Source organism: Hetaerina americana, unplaced genomic scaffold, assembly GCF_022747635.1.
Source record: "Hetaerina americana unplaced genomic scaffold, ioHetAmer1.1.p SCAF_19, whole genome shotgun sequence".
Classification (NCBI taxonomy): domain Eukaryota; kingdom Metazoa; phylum Arthropoda; class Insecta; order Odonata; family Calopterygidae; genus Hetaerina; species Hetaerina americana.
The window spans coordinates 3,364,529-3,379,362 of record NW_027286752.1 but is presented as its reverse complement, the minus strand read 5'-3'; the positions used below and the strand labels follow the sequence as shown (position 1 = coordinate 3,379,362).

Below are 14,834 nucleotides of genomic sequence, written 5' to 3'. Positions count from 1 at the left end.
TGAGGTGACCTTTCAGAGGTTACCGGCCACCTCAGCCCCTAATCTACTCTATCATGACCCTCTTACCTCACATAGGGCTAGCAAATCAAGGTTAAGTGAAGCAAAAATAAATTCTTTGAGTGTGGCAAGAAATTTTTTTATGGTATGAAAATGGCATTAGCTGCCTACCGTGAGGTAGGATAGGAAGAGAATGCTTCTTGTTGAGACCAATTGATAATTCACCCATCTAAATAATGAATCTGGAATAATGTGTCTATTCTAATGAATGACTAATAATTCTATTAATAATTTAGCCATTTTGGAAAATTCCCTCATGGAATAAATAGTTCATTGGGTCAGCATCCTCACACTAGCACCAGTCTATGTAATTGTTGATGAGGTCACTGATGCGGAGCTTCACTTTCACCTTTTTAATGCAAATATTGAGTCTTTGGATACCTGCATAGCCTCTTGGTGAATTGAAGTATTATTATTATTTCTAAATTATCACTACATCTATATGCTGTTCATCAGGTATCCGAGTCACAAAAATTACTTCAAGGTATTCTCAGGGTCCTAGCATGTCTTGTCTGTAACCTGAGGAACACCTGAAGAGTGGATTCTTCCTCATTCAGTGTGTATTGAATGTAAAAAACTGCTGCTTCCCGAAAGAAAGAGTTCAGGTCATATTGCAATTACTGGAGATTATTATTATGACAAGAGACTATGTGAGAGTAAAGGTTTCCGAAAAATAATTACAAGGCTTATAATTACTGCAGTTTTTCCTTCCATAGGACTCATTTAGCTCTTTTTTGTGAGAAATTTTAATTTTGACCTTCCAGACTGACTTGCTAGAATTCTACTTAAGAATGTAAATATATTGGACACAATAGTTAATTTTACCATAGTAATCTTTGAGCTAGATGAGCAGTTTATGTCTCAATTTTATTCCCATTTAAAAGTAACTTTCATTCTCCATTATTTTCGGTTATGTGTTCAAAATATTTTTTCAAGTCTTTAACTTCATGTATATCTGCCTTTTTCTAAACTGACAGCATAATGGGTTTTACCAAATCGAAAGCTTTTGAATTTGGCCGTGAGAAAAAAATGATGTACCTCGTTCAAGCAGCAAGTTGAAAAAAAGTTTGATTACTTATATATGTACATGGCAATGATTTTATCCAAAAATTGGTTTTAACGCGTGAATTCTTTTTATTAGGTGAAAATGAAGACCGGTATCTGAACCAGGACCCAGAGAACAACAAGCGATCAGCAATTAAGCAAGTGGCTAGTGGGAGATTTGGTGTGACCAGCTCCTATCTGGCACATGCGGATGACTTGCAGATTAAAATGGCCCAAGGTGCCAAACCAGGAGAGGGAGGAGAACTGCCTGGATACAAGGTTGGAAAAAAATGAAAATTTCCAAATTTCATTGAACTTCCCAGCCATCGCCTGAAATATCTTTATGTTCAGACACTGCTTACTAATGTGGTGGTAAAACAATATAATTTGAATCTAATATGAATAAGCAAACAAATTCATTGAAATGAAGCCTAATACCATAGAATTCATTTTTAGAGAGTAAAAATGGAATGGCTGTTGTTTCCTCATTTTTGGCATGAATTTTGGAATGCTCACAATTTGGCATCATCTCGTACATTGCTTGGCTCACATATTTTTTCCTAACTGTGTTAAAGAGTTCATTTATGTGAAATTTCTTTCAAATGCATACTGATGTATTGTCTTTTGATTGAACTCTTGAATTTAGGTTACCAAAGACATTGCTGCAACAAGACACTCAGTCCCTGGAGTGGGCCTCATATCGCCTCCACCTCATCATGACATTTATTCTATTGAGGACTTGGCTGAGCTTATTTATGACTTGAAGTGTGCCAATCCAAATGCTCGCATCTCTGTGAAACTTGTTTCTGAAGTTGGAGTAGGAGTTGTTGCTGCTGGAGTTGCCAAGGTGAGGAATATTTTTCATAGACCACATATTTTTACTATTTTCCATTTAAAACACTTTAGCATATATATGTAATTGGTAATTGTAAAATTCCAATAATGTCCACTGATGGTGAGACAGCTATGAGACAGTAATCTTATCTATCACATTGTAATGTAGTCTGGTTGTGTGAATATTTATTTGAGCAACTGTCTGATTCTAACGTACTAATTCGATTAACAGTTGTGGGTGCCACACAGGAGTTTATAGGACTTCCTCAGCTGAACTATCCTGTAGTATATTCACTTATCCCTGATAATATGGATTTAAAAATAGATTATTTTTGTTCTTTCTGACCCTCAAGACTTTTAGCACTCTTAGCCATTTAGATTGAGACTCATTAACAGAGAGGACAAGAAATGAGTGGATTAGAAATAGTAAGCAGATACTTTTATTCTATCAAAAAAGATTTTGCAGCCTGTATGAAAATTAATTGCAGTAGTATAACTGCAATTAATCAATGCATAAAAAATGAGAAATTACCAGACCAAAGAAATACTCACTTAATAAAATAATAATTATCTTCATTTATCAAAGAGCACCATTTACCACCATATATGTTGCCAAAAGAAAAACATATAAATCCATGCATATGCATGCATGCTATGCCGTGGTGAAGAGATACACATTCATTATTATTTCATTCTTGAGAAGTCCAGTTCAAAATATTCACTTAAAGAATGCAAGGGGTTTGAAATCGACCAATCCTCAATTACAGTTTTGAACCTATTATAGCAAGTCATTCTTGCAGTATGAAGAAGATAGTAATAGAATTTTAAGGCTAGGTTATCCTACTAGTTGTAGATTTGAACAATCTGCATTTGTTAATATCTAACATATTTCTTGGCCTTGTTTTATGGCTGTATATACTGCTTCCTAATACATAGCTATTTACATTATCTTTTAGATGAATATAGCACTGGTAAATCTATATGCTAAAGACTGATATCACTTTTAGCCTGACTAATAGTGGGTGAGAGTGATCATGAGGGCCAGAGCTTGTTATAATCCTAACTGCTTTCTTTTTAGCACAAGCAGAGCTTTAGTGTCACTTGCATGTCCCTTAAGCCTTAGGCCATAAACTGACTTTGAGAACTGGAAAAAAGCAAAATAGGCAAGTCTCAAATGTTCCTCAGGAACACAGCTCTTGAGTTTCCTGATTAGGAAAGGATCATTTGGAATTTTTTTTGGGGATTGCAATCACATGACTTTTCCAGGAAAGATTAAAGTCAATTAATATCCCAATAAGATTGACAGAGCTTCAAGCTTTACCAGTATTTCTAAGGTTGCATTTAAGATATTGTGTTTTTCACTGTATAAATATAGTTTATTGGATGAGAACCAGTCACTAGCTTATAGTTGCATGTCTTTCAGTCCTTCATGTGCCTGTTCAGACTTTTTACATTTATTAATAAAACCAGTGTCATCAGAATACAGGATACAATCATCAGGTATGTTACTATGGGCCCGAATAAGAAGATGAAAAAAGAGAGTTCATATTTGTGTGTTCCCTTATATATTTTTTAACCACCATTCATTAACCCAGGGTTTACCCCTGGATTAATGAATGGTGGAAATACTTTCTCTTTGTTCTCATTAGTGACTCAGACTGGCCAAAATGCTATTCACAAAAAGTGCCCAAGGCAAGATAGTTGACATCATGCTTATCTGAACACATCACTAGTTACTTTCCTGGCTCTCTGCCAGCTACCTTTTCCTAACAACATGTGCTGTTTTGCTCATTTAATCCAGAAGGGAATACACAGTTCAATAGTTATTGCGATTACCAGCTTTAGGATTGATGGCCTTATTTGTGGACTTCCTATTGGATTTCTAAAATATTTTGTATATGCAATGTTCATATTCACATTCTGAAATAGATTATTAGCATATTAAGGCATTTGGGCAATTGTCTCCAGACCTTAAATATATCTCATTCATTGACATTCTCACTCATATGTCATTATTTTATACTTTTTAGTTTAATACAAGTTAAAATGCATTTAAGTTAAAGTCAAAAGCAAATGCTGGAAATTTTTATTTCAGTTTGACCCAGTTTTTATTGGTTGCAAGAAAAATGAGGACGATAAGTCTTCAAGATATTACCTGAAAATGAAACTGTTGAGAATATATTTGCAAACATTGAGACATGGGGCTTGGTGCTATTTGATGTTCTTTAGGGAAAAACTCAATACAAATTATAGTAAAAGGTCCATCTTTGGTTTACTTGAGGTTATTTTTCTTTGAGTGACTGCAGTGTTATTTTCATTAGTTACAATGCATGCTTTTTTTTATTTCAGGGGAAAGCAGAACACATTGTTATTTCAGGGCACGATGGAGGCACTGGTGCCAGTAGTTGGACTGGAATAAAAAATGCTGGGCTACCATGGGAATTGGGTATTGCTGAAACTCACCAAGTCCTAGTTCTGAATAATTTGCGATCTCGAGTTGTTGTGCAAGCTGATGGCCAACTGAGAACAGGTAAAAAGCAAGTAAAATAGAATGAGTTACATTTCTATTTACCCATAATTTTCAAAGATGACATAAAAAGATTTAGCATATAAGCACTTGATTAATCTGAATTATATTTTATGTAAAATCATCTATAAATATTTCATAAAGCAAGTAGTTAATTAAGTTATTGTTCCTTGATCTTAAGGAATTAATCTTGTAATCCTTTCACTTCATAAGCTTTGTTGCTACTCCCAATTAATTACAGAACCTATTTGATTTTGTCCTTATTTTCAACTGCATATTTAATGATTACAAAGCACCATTCTAAAATGTCTGGTTAAATTAAATAGGAGAAATAATGAGAAATAAGTCTTAGTGTTTTAAAGAAGAGTAAGCTCATCTGACAAGTGATATGTCTTTTGATGTTTTCTATCTACCTTGAAAGAAGCTGTACCAAGAAAATTTGCAAATTTTTTCAAAAGAGCTTAATTTTCATAGTAGATGTGTCGTCACCTTGTGGAGAATACCAGGAGATGAAGGGAAATATAAAAAATGGAACAATATATCTTTGGCTTTGAAAAAAATTAAACAAATAGTTCCAACGTGATGTCACTTTTTTTACAATTTGTAAGAACATCACCGCCAAAGGAAAGGTTTTTAATGTTTTAGAGGTTTCTTTGCTTGTGATATCCGCTATGTTCAAATGGTTCAGAGGCCATAAATAAATAATAGAATAATGTACATTTTGTTATGGCTGTTAAAACACATTGAACGAATAGCCCCAGTACCTTACCCTTTAGACCTAATGCATATTCTGAAGAACAATTGGCGGTACCAATCCTTAAAAATCACTGATGCAGAATATTTTTAAAATAAATACAGCACTTATCTCTTCTGAGTAAAAAATATAAGTCGAGTTCCCAGACTACTCCAAAACTGCCAAGTGACTGGAGTACACCATCTAAAACCTTGAGTACAAGCCCACAGATGTTTTCAACACAAAAATACATAGCTGATTCAAAAGATCCCACAGCCCCATTCAGAAATCTGGAATTAACGAGGTATCTTGCCCCAATTGCAAAATCCTTGTATTGGTTAAACCTCATCACTTACCTCGAAGAATATGTAGCATGATATATGGATTTGGATACATTTGATGATCTCCCATAGCCCAGCATGTAGATTTATGTGCATAATACCTTAGAATCGATGACATAAAACTCATGGAGCACACCCCAGGTCACTTACTAGATTTATACAAAAGCATTTACATACCCAAAATGCGACACATCCTCATAAGCAATAGCTGCAGACCTAATTTATAATTTTTATTTGAGTAGCATGGAATCAGAGGAAGCAACAGCTGAAAAATTATGTGCAATAGCTGGTGATACTTATATAATTTCACAAATGTATATTCTGGTTTATCTATTTATTCATCACGCCATATGTAGGCAAAGTGTTACCTTGCCTACTCACTTGACAGGGATTGAAAGATGGCTTGTAGAGGGGGCCTGTTTTAAGCTGACAAATGTTCAAGCTCAATAAATCATTATGTCAAATAGTTAATGAACATTCTGTTTCCTGTAGTTTAGGCAACCAAAGGCCATACTTGATAATAAATTATCACGAGCACATTGTCTTAACATTTGTGCATCAAAGTATTGTTATACAATTCAATCAACGTGCCATGAAATATCATCATAATGCAAGCCATGAAGTCTATATTGTTTAAGTAGGGATAGGATTAACTGGAATATTCATTATCTTAGTTAATTATTCTCTCTCATCCTAAATAATTAAGAGTCTCTTGTCCCCATGTCTCATGGGTGTCATCAAACAATTTGTTATGTAGATATTTTGTCCAAAATTGTTCTTGATTAGTCTGAGTATATGAGAGTTTAAGCTTTATTTAACTTTAAAATAAAGATAAATAATAATACTACTTCTGCTTATGCCATTTTTATGTTAGCAAATTCTTATGATGTGAAGAAAGGCTACTTAAAAGCCATTGTGTGTTAGAACTAAGAACGGAACCTACTGGAACTGATCTATAAATAATATGTTACCTTACAGCATTTAGATTGAAATAGTTGTCCTGAAAACTTACTTACCTTCCAAAATTTTTATTTTTTAACAGGTTTTGATGTTGTTGTCGCAGCACTGCTTGGTGCTGATGAATTTGGATTCAGTACTGCTCCTCTCATTGCAATGGGATGCACCATGATGCGGAAGTGTCACCTTAATACTTGCCCTGTTGGCATTGCAACCCAGGATCCAATTCTGAGGAAAAAGTTTGAAGGGAAGCCAGAGCATGTCGTGAACTATTTGTTCATGCTTGCAGAAGAGGTAAGACTGATTTATGTAATTTATTGCTTCATATGGAGTAGTGTTAGGGTATATAATGTGTTGTGTTTGGGTAGGGCTAAAAATGTGGCAATGCTTAGTCTCTGGAATCATCAGAAACCTACCTTCATTGGTTACATAACGTAAAATGAAGCATGATTTTCTACAGAATTGAGGCAATTCATTTAACAAATATCAGGTAATTTAAGAAGTGAAATAATGTTTCCATATTAGTATTACCATTTCCTTTTGGGTTGAGTGGCTAATGAAGTATGGATCAATATACTCTCGACCTTTTCTCAGCAAAAATACTTCAGACTTGCTTGTTTTTTCCCCTCAAGATGCATCACAGAGTTGTCAAATGACAATTCAATTTATAAAATGACCCCCTCTTTCTGTAATCAAAAACTAAATAAGAATATTATGTGCTATTGCAAAGAAATTATAGAAAATATATGTAAAGATGAAATCAAATTTGTAGCAACAGCACTTGCATTTAGCGTGGGAGGTTTACTGTGCTGATTCCTGAGACAAAATACACTGTTCAAGCTGCACATATTAATCATGTCCAGGGGAGTGTTATTTTTAACCCTGTGGAACTCACTCAGAGTATGCTAGGCTCATAATGCATCAATTTTTGCAACAGTAATTTCCAAGGATTAATCGCTATGGGCCGATAATTCTGTTTTAATCTTACTATATGTTTCAAGTGATTTTTCAAGCATACAATATTTTATTTGATGCACACATGCAGCCTGAATATTACATGTTATCTCAGCAATCGCAATTTATTTTCATTTCCATAAATATGATACATTACAAAAAATGCAAACATATGCTCTCGTGGATTCATTGTTCTACAGATAGCTGATTAAATCCATGGGCAACATTTATCTGTAACAGCTTCTCTAATACCTAATGGATTCTAAGTGCCACAAACCAAATTGCATAGCTACATCAGAATACATCAGTTGTTATATTTATTTCCAAATATTTTAGCAGTATCAACAAATTATGCATGCAAATATTTTGACAGTGGATGGCAATGCTAAAATATGCTGAAGAACAGAGGTGACTGCACATGGAGTGATTAGCAGTGATAATAAAAAAAGAAAACTATTGCCATTTTTTTAACTTAAACTCTCGCTTTTATTTAAATAATTTCTTGATTGATTACCTATCTTACCTTATCTACCTGTCCTATACACTTATCTGATGTATCTATTACACTGTGTCAGTGTCTTCTGGGCAAATAAAGATTATTATTATTATTATTATCTTAAAAATGAAAATAGATTAAATAAATGGGGTAATACAATTCAGTCTGTCCTACAATTGTTTTGTTCAGAGGTACTTATAAATTACTACTACCTTAATTTTTGGAGAAAATTGTTGATATATTTTATGCAAATAATTTTGTTTCATATTTAAATGTGATCTTTTTACATTGTTGGAGTAGTAGTAGTAGTTTTGAGGGGAGGCGACCGACAGCTAAGGTCATTTGCGCCATAGGGGATGGATAGGAAAGGATGAAGGGTGGAGAGAAACCCGGCGTCGGCATTAGCCTACTCTTTACGAAAGCGCCAAGGGGTCCGCAGTTTAACGTCCCATCCGACGGACGGCGTACTCACTCAAAGTGCCCTCCACAAAGCACCTCAAGTAGGGATCGAGATACCTCTGAAAAATATTCAACACCGCCGGGATTTGAACCCGCGCCCTCATGGTGGGAAGCCAGTACGTTAGCCCCCGCACCATCTCGATCCCCTACATTGTTGGACTCTAGTGAATCAAATTGAGTCATTAGCACTCAATCTTGATCAGCTGTGCACATGATTCCAGTGGGCAAATGTTCCATGGGGTAACTTGAACCAAAGCCATGATTCCTTGATTGCTCTTGATTTCATCCAATCAGCACAACCTCTTGCTCCATATAATCCAAATTAGCAAGAGTTTACTGCAAAAAAATTTAGCATTATTTCTATATTTTAAGGTAAGGCAATACATGGCTTCTGCTGGCATCAGAAAATTCCAAGACCTTATTGGCAGGACTGATTTGCTGTGCGTGAAAGACACAGGGAACCCAAAGGCTAAAACACTGAACTTCACTCCTATTTTGAAGAATGCTCTCCACATGCGTCCTGGGACAAACATAATTGGTGGTTCTGAATTTCAGGTAAAACCTTTTATAGTATATATTTCTAATGAACCATAAGTAACCCATAATAAGTGAATTCACTTTTTTGTATGTATCTAATACCAACTAAAAGTATCGTGGTGTTTAATTTTTACATCTCAATGAACATGTTGAATCTATGAAAATTAAAGCATTTTCCGTATAAATTGCCTTTGTATGCAACAAAATTTATTTGCCACGTAGCGATTTGCCTTGTGAGTCCTCTATATCCAATTTGGTTATTGATTTGAACCTGAAATAAATGCCAGAAATCCTCATAGTCAAATGAGATTTCAAAATGTAGTTATGCCATATAGATATGGAGAAGATTCTATGTTTGGTATCCATTTTATAGGACTTCCAGCTTGAGAAAAGGCTAGACCAGAAACTCATGGAGTTAGCTGCTCCAGTTATTGAAGGAAAGCAGAATTCCATTAATATAGAGATGAATATATCAAATGAGTGCCGAGCATTTGCATCCACCCTAAGCTATACCATCTCCATGTAAGTACCATTTTGTTGAAGTGTTTTCCTCTGAAATTGATTTATCAGTAATTAAATTTCAATACTTCACTAAAGATGTTCTCATATTGTTTTAGGAAATATGGTGATAATGGTCTGCCACCTAATAGCATCAATATAAATGTGAAAGGGTCTGCTGGCCAAAGCTTCTGTGCCTTTATGACTAAGGGTGTACATGTTACCCTTGAAGGTGATGCAAATGACTATGTTGGAAAGGTAAGAAAAAAGTCCGATTGTAAATGCTAGCAAATAGGTAATCCCATAAACCTTTATACATAATTATCAAGATTGTGCATAATTGTTAGTAATAACATGTGTTAAATAAAAGCATAGCTATTACAGGTTTCAAAAATATTATAAAATGTGTATTGTAATTTTCTTTTACCAAAATTAGAATTTTGTTGAAAGTCAATTCTTACTTGTAATTTTGAGTAAAGTGTAAGTAATATGTTTAATTTTACAAAATAGTAAACTTTTTAATAAATTATTTTCCAGGGACTATCTGGCGGGGAGATAGTAATTTATCCCCCAAAGAACTCTCCAGTTGATGAAAACTCTGGTGAAAATGTTATTGTTGGAAATGTTTGTCTATATGGTGCCACGTCTGGTCGAGCCTTTTTTAGGGGAATAGCAGCTGAACGTTTCTCAGTAAGAAACTCGGGAGCTATTGCTGTTGTTGAAGTAAGTATTCCTGCTCTTTGATTCATTGATTACCAATTTTCATCATGTTCCATGGGTAGAAATAGTCAGGTGATGGCATATCTGATTTCTCATCCAAATAATAGCTGAAAGTCGGGTGACAAAATTCTAAATAAGTATGATTTTTCCTTGCGGGTTTCTGAAAATTTTTATGAACACATAAGATACATTAGATCTTCACAAATGAAGGTTGATATTCAGGGAACTTATTTGATGGATTCCTATCATAGTTCATTAGCTGAAAGAATAAAAAACCCATAAATGTTTCAGCAATTAGCTCATTACATAGATCGCAATTTATACTTCTATTGGAGCTTTGCCTTCAACATATGTATATCTACTTCAGAGGGGAGACGTACTTCATAATGTAATTTGTAATATGCCTATGCAGGTAGCCATATGTACATTTTTTATTTTAGTGCATTTGCTGCATCTTCTCCTGTTGCTCATTCATTAAATGTGCAATAAAGTGTGGCGACCCCAATTTTTCATACTAAATGGATAGAAGTAAATAGGGGAAATGGTATTGTGTAATCATTTTACCCCTAAATTTCAAGTGGAAGTTGGTAAATTTGATGTTGATCCCTGGCAAAGAAAGCTTCACCTGTTGCTAGTAAATATCTTGCTCTATTTCTGAGGGTTTTGTGCAATTTTTTCTCTTATTCATTTAGGCTATATAATGTTTTATTCATGGAAAAACCAATTGCAAAAGCATTTCTAAGAAACTGCAGGAGATGCCGCAGCAGTAACTTTTGATGGAGTTATCCGCTGATATGCATTTCAGTGAACCAATTTCAGAGAGTGAAAATCATTCCCCTTGATTAGGATTCGGACCCGGATCCCTTGGTATCTGACCCAGTGCTCTTGTTCCTTTAAAGCCCCCAAAATTTTGGGGTGTAAGAGGATGCCTTGACAGCTTAAGTGGCTAAAGCACTTGGCCAGACATCGAGGGATCCGGGTTGGAATCTCGGTCAAGGCATATGATTTTTACACTCTGCAATTTTTGCAGGAAAAGCAAAATTTGATGTTAAAGAATAATGTGTGAAGGATCTACACGGTAGAACTTGACTAATGTTAAAATATCAAAGCCATGAAACAGACAGACAAGAAAGAAAATTGTTGAAGATTGTTTGAATGCAAGGTGAAATGCTGGTAATAAGATGCTCTACATCAGACTCAATCCTCTTCTGTTTCAATGACTCTAGACGATATTGTGTTTACAGCTCTGCCTTACCTGGTGTATTGGATGTTACAGCATTTAATAGGAATATTCAGTTGCTAATATTTGAAAATTATGTGCCTAATGGAAACTTTCTTGAAAGTTGAGGTCTCATAAATTTTAGTTTCTATAATCCTGTGAAGTATAATTGATCTTATGACGATTATCCTAAGCCCCATCCCTGATGGGCACAATATCAGTCAGTTTTCTGGATGGAAATTAATCAATACAATTGCTAATTGATGAAAAGTCATCAAATTAAATAGTTGAATGTCTCAATTAAAACCTGTACAACTGTTATCCTTAAAATGTTTATTAATTATCATTCTTAAAATGATGATAATTATTTATTATAAATGTATGGGTTAGAATTAATGTTTTGGACCATTTATGTTTTTGTTGCATCATGTTTGCATTATTTACCCAATTTTTCTTAATCACTAATGTTTAATGCATCAAAGGTGAATCCTTTGGCCTTGGTGTGTTGACCAGCAGGGCCATAAAAACATGGAATGGATGTAGAAAATAAATGGATGTTAAAATAAATCTATGATAAAATTGGTTTTGAAGTACAATCAATTAATTTTATGAATTGACAATTGTTAAAACATTTCTTTTTCTCCATAGGGTGTAGGTGATCATGGTTGTGAATACATGACTGGTGGCTGTGTTCTCATCCTTGGGATAACTGGAAGAAACTTTGCAGCTGGCATGTCAGGAGGAATTGCCTATGTCTTGGATGACTCTGGTCTTTTCCCTCAGTTAGTATATTCTCTTGAACTGTGTGGATAAATTGTAATATGTGAGTTTCAATATCCCAAAACTACTAAATCCTGATTTCAAAAAATCCCTCTCTAATGTTTTTCTCACAGAAAAGTCAATCAAGAAATGGTTGAGTTGCTTCCATTGGAGAAAAAAGATGATCTTGACTATGTCTTTTTATTGCTGAAAGAATTCCATGGGAAAACTGGTTCAAAGATTGCCAAGGGTTTAATTGATGAATGGCCCAAACCAGCATCTCGGTTCACTAAGGTTTGTGACAGTACTCATAGGTGTGCATTCATGCCAAAATTAGAAATAGATAAGTGGGAAGATTCATCTAAATCAAATTACTAATGCCATTTATAATATTTAAGGTGAAACATGATTAATAGAGACTTTTAACATTAGTTGTATATCATGTGTATGCCCAAGGAATTACACAGGCTAATTTCAAACTCATTTCAAAAATGTTTTTATTTCTTTTTCGATGAAAATAAATGGAAAATGTCACATTTGCGGTTGCTTTCACAACAGCTTTTAACTGTCATCTGCAATTCACCATTCAGATGATTGCATCTACTACATTAATTTTGCCATTGTAAAATTACTTGTCACTGATTGGCACACATTATTCTAATGTTTTAGAGATCTCATACAGGTAGAATGTTAATGATATACTTATGAATATTTTGATTTGTATGTAAGAAAAAAATGGAGAAATCCAGCCATCTGATCAGTTCCTACTTGTATTAGTTGATTGTTTAAACTAAGCATTTAATTTTTGAACATAAAATTGCCAGCTTTGATGCTGTTTTTTTTTGGAAAAACCATAACTCTCCTCAATTTTGCAGGTGTTTCCCTATGAGTATCAGAGAGCTTTGCAGCAAATGGCAGAAGAATCTGCTGCAGCAGAAAAGGCCAAGCAAGATGGCAATGTGGTCAATGGGGCTGAGGCTGGTGGATCTCCAGCTTCTAAACCCAGTTCTGGTGAAGCAAAGGTTCAAGACATTGAAGATACGATTAAAGATGGAGCAATGGAAAAGAAGAGATTGGAAAAGCTTTTGGACAAGACCAGGTTAGTGAAACCACATGCACGGATATTCTTGAAAACCTTCCTTCAGCAGGATATTTTTTAGACTGAATTTTCAGTTTAAATTTATTTTTACCCAAAAGCTACCAATTTGAAAGGTTGAATATAGGCTATGTTTCCACTCACTATCACCCAAAATTAAAATTCGTGGTTACCAAGCAATATAAAGAGCAATGCTACAAAATGGCCAATTGTTACTGAACCATAAAGATATCCTTTCAAATGCCTTTGCCAAGGGTGCTCAAGCTATTAGGTAATGCCACAGGAGATATGGCGATCAAAAAGTTTGGAGAATAACCTTTAAATTGTTGCACCAGTAATTATTGTAAGAATACAATATTATATCTTTTTATGAATTTGGTGGGGATATTTTTCCTCTTTGAGAAATAAGTTGGAATAAATATCAGAAGTTTAGAATATTCCAAAATTATACATTTATGAGATGAAGAATCAAAAAGAACTTGTTAGATATTTATGTCTTTTCTATTTCATGATTAACCACTGTACAAGAATTGTATGCCTTGCAGAAGTCTATAAAAGATATTTGATTTCAAATTTGGAAAAAAGAAGCAATATAAAAGATTTGTTTCCTAATGAAATGATAATAATGGAGAAAATCAATTTTGTTTTAATAATATTAATTTGTATGTAATTAATATATTTGTTTTAGATCAAAATGTTTCTTTTATTTGAATCATGTGAATAATATTTATCCAAAGAGCTCACCCTTTCATGAAATTTCTGTAAGGTTCAATAAATATCGTAATGTACTTGGCCTATTTCCAGATAAAACAAAATTCTCTAAATTTTTGTACAACACAATTGGAAATCAGCCATGACTGTAGATCCAATTATTTATGCACTTCATATAATAGATGGCTTTCCTAGGGATTGGCAAATTTTAAACTCAATACACGGACGAAATTTCCATATTCAGTGCGATTTTATTCCTTTTATTAATGATATTGTTCATGCTTCAATATATTTCAGGGGTTTTGTGAAGTACAAGCGTGAGATGGCTCCCTATCGCTCTGCTGAGAAACGACTAAAGGACTGGGAGGAAATCTATGATTCAGCTCATGTGCGCAAAGGTTTAAGAGTTCAAGCTGCTCGATGTATGGAATGTGGTGTACCATTCTGTCAGTCTTCGCATGGTTGTCCACTGGGGAATATTATTCCAAAATGGAATGATCTCGTGTTCCAGAATAATTGGAAGGAAGCTTTAGGACAACTACTTCAGACCAACAATTTCCCAGGTGGGTAGTCTGGCAAGGTGAAAAACTCCCAATTAGGGTAAAAAGGAGTGAACAAATGGATTGAAAATGCATAGAAATATACAATAGCTATTTTTGATATTCATTGATGTTATTTTCCCAAATGGTGCAATGCAACTGAAAATCATAAAACCTGAAGCAAAAGAATAAATTAAATTTGGTTTGACTTCTAATCAAAGCTTGGATTTTATCCCAAGAGTCCCAAGATTTCGGAGAGAATAGTTAAACTTGTATCTTTGAGGAATTGAGTGCCTTAGTGCCTGTGTTGGCTGAACTACATATATGTATTGTGGCAATACTTGGAATGGGAG

General features: G+C 34.4%; 1 protein-coding gene across 4 annotated transcripts in view; it reads left to right on the top strand.

Moving 5' to 3' along the window:
- LOC139687320 (uncharacterized) overlaps positions 1-14,834 on the top strand; it is a 166,602-nt gene that overhangs the window by 140,666 nt on the left and 11,102 nt on the right. For all 4 annotated transcript variants that reach the window (XM_071584480.1, XM_071584479.1, XM_071584481.1 and 1 more), the window contains 12 exons: positions 1,199-1,380; positions 1,748-1,948; positions 4,285-4,465; positions 6,579-6,787; positions 8,775-8,957; positions 9,313-9,461; positions 9,557-9,695; positions 9,975-10,160; positions 12,025-12,158; positions 12,270-12,429; positions 13,011-13,234; positions 14,240-14,505. In XM_071584480.1, the coding sequence (XP_071440581.1) occupies positions 1,199-1,380; positions 1,748-1,948; positions 4,285-4,465; positions 6,579-6,787; positions 8,775-8,957; positions 9,313-9,461; positions 9,557-9,695; positions 9,975-10,160; positions 12,025-12,158; positions 12,270-12,429; positions 13,011-13,234; positions 14,240-14,505 (2,214 nt within the window). The remainder of the gene's footprint in view (positions 1-1,198; positions 1,381-1,747; positions 1,949-4,284; positions 4,466-6,578; positions 6,788-8,774; positions 8,958-9,312; positions 9,462-9,556; positions 9,696-9,974; positions 10,161-12,024; positions 12,159-12,269; positions 12,430-13,010; positions 13,235-14,239; positions 14,506-14,834) is intronic.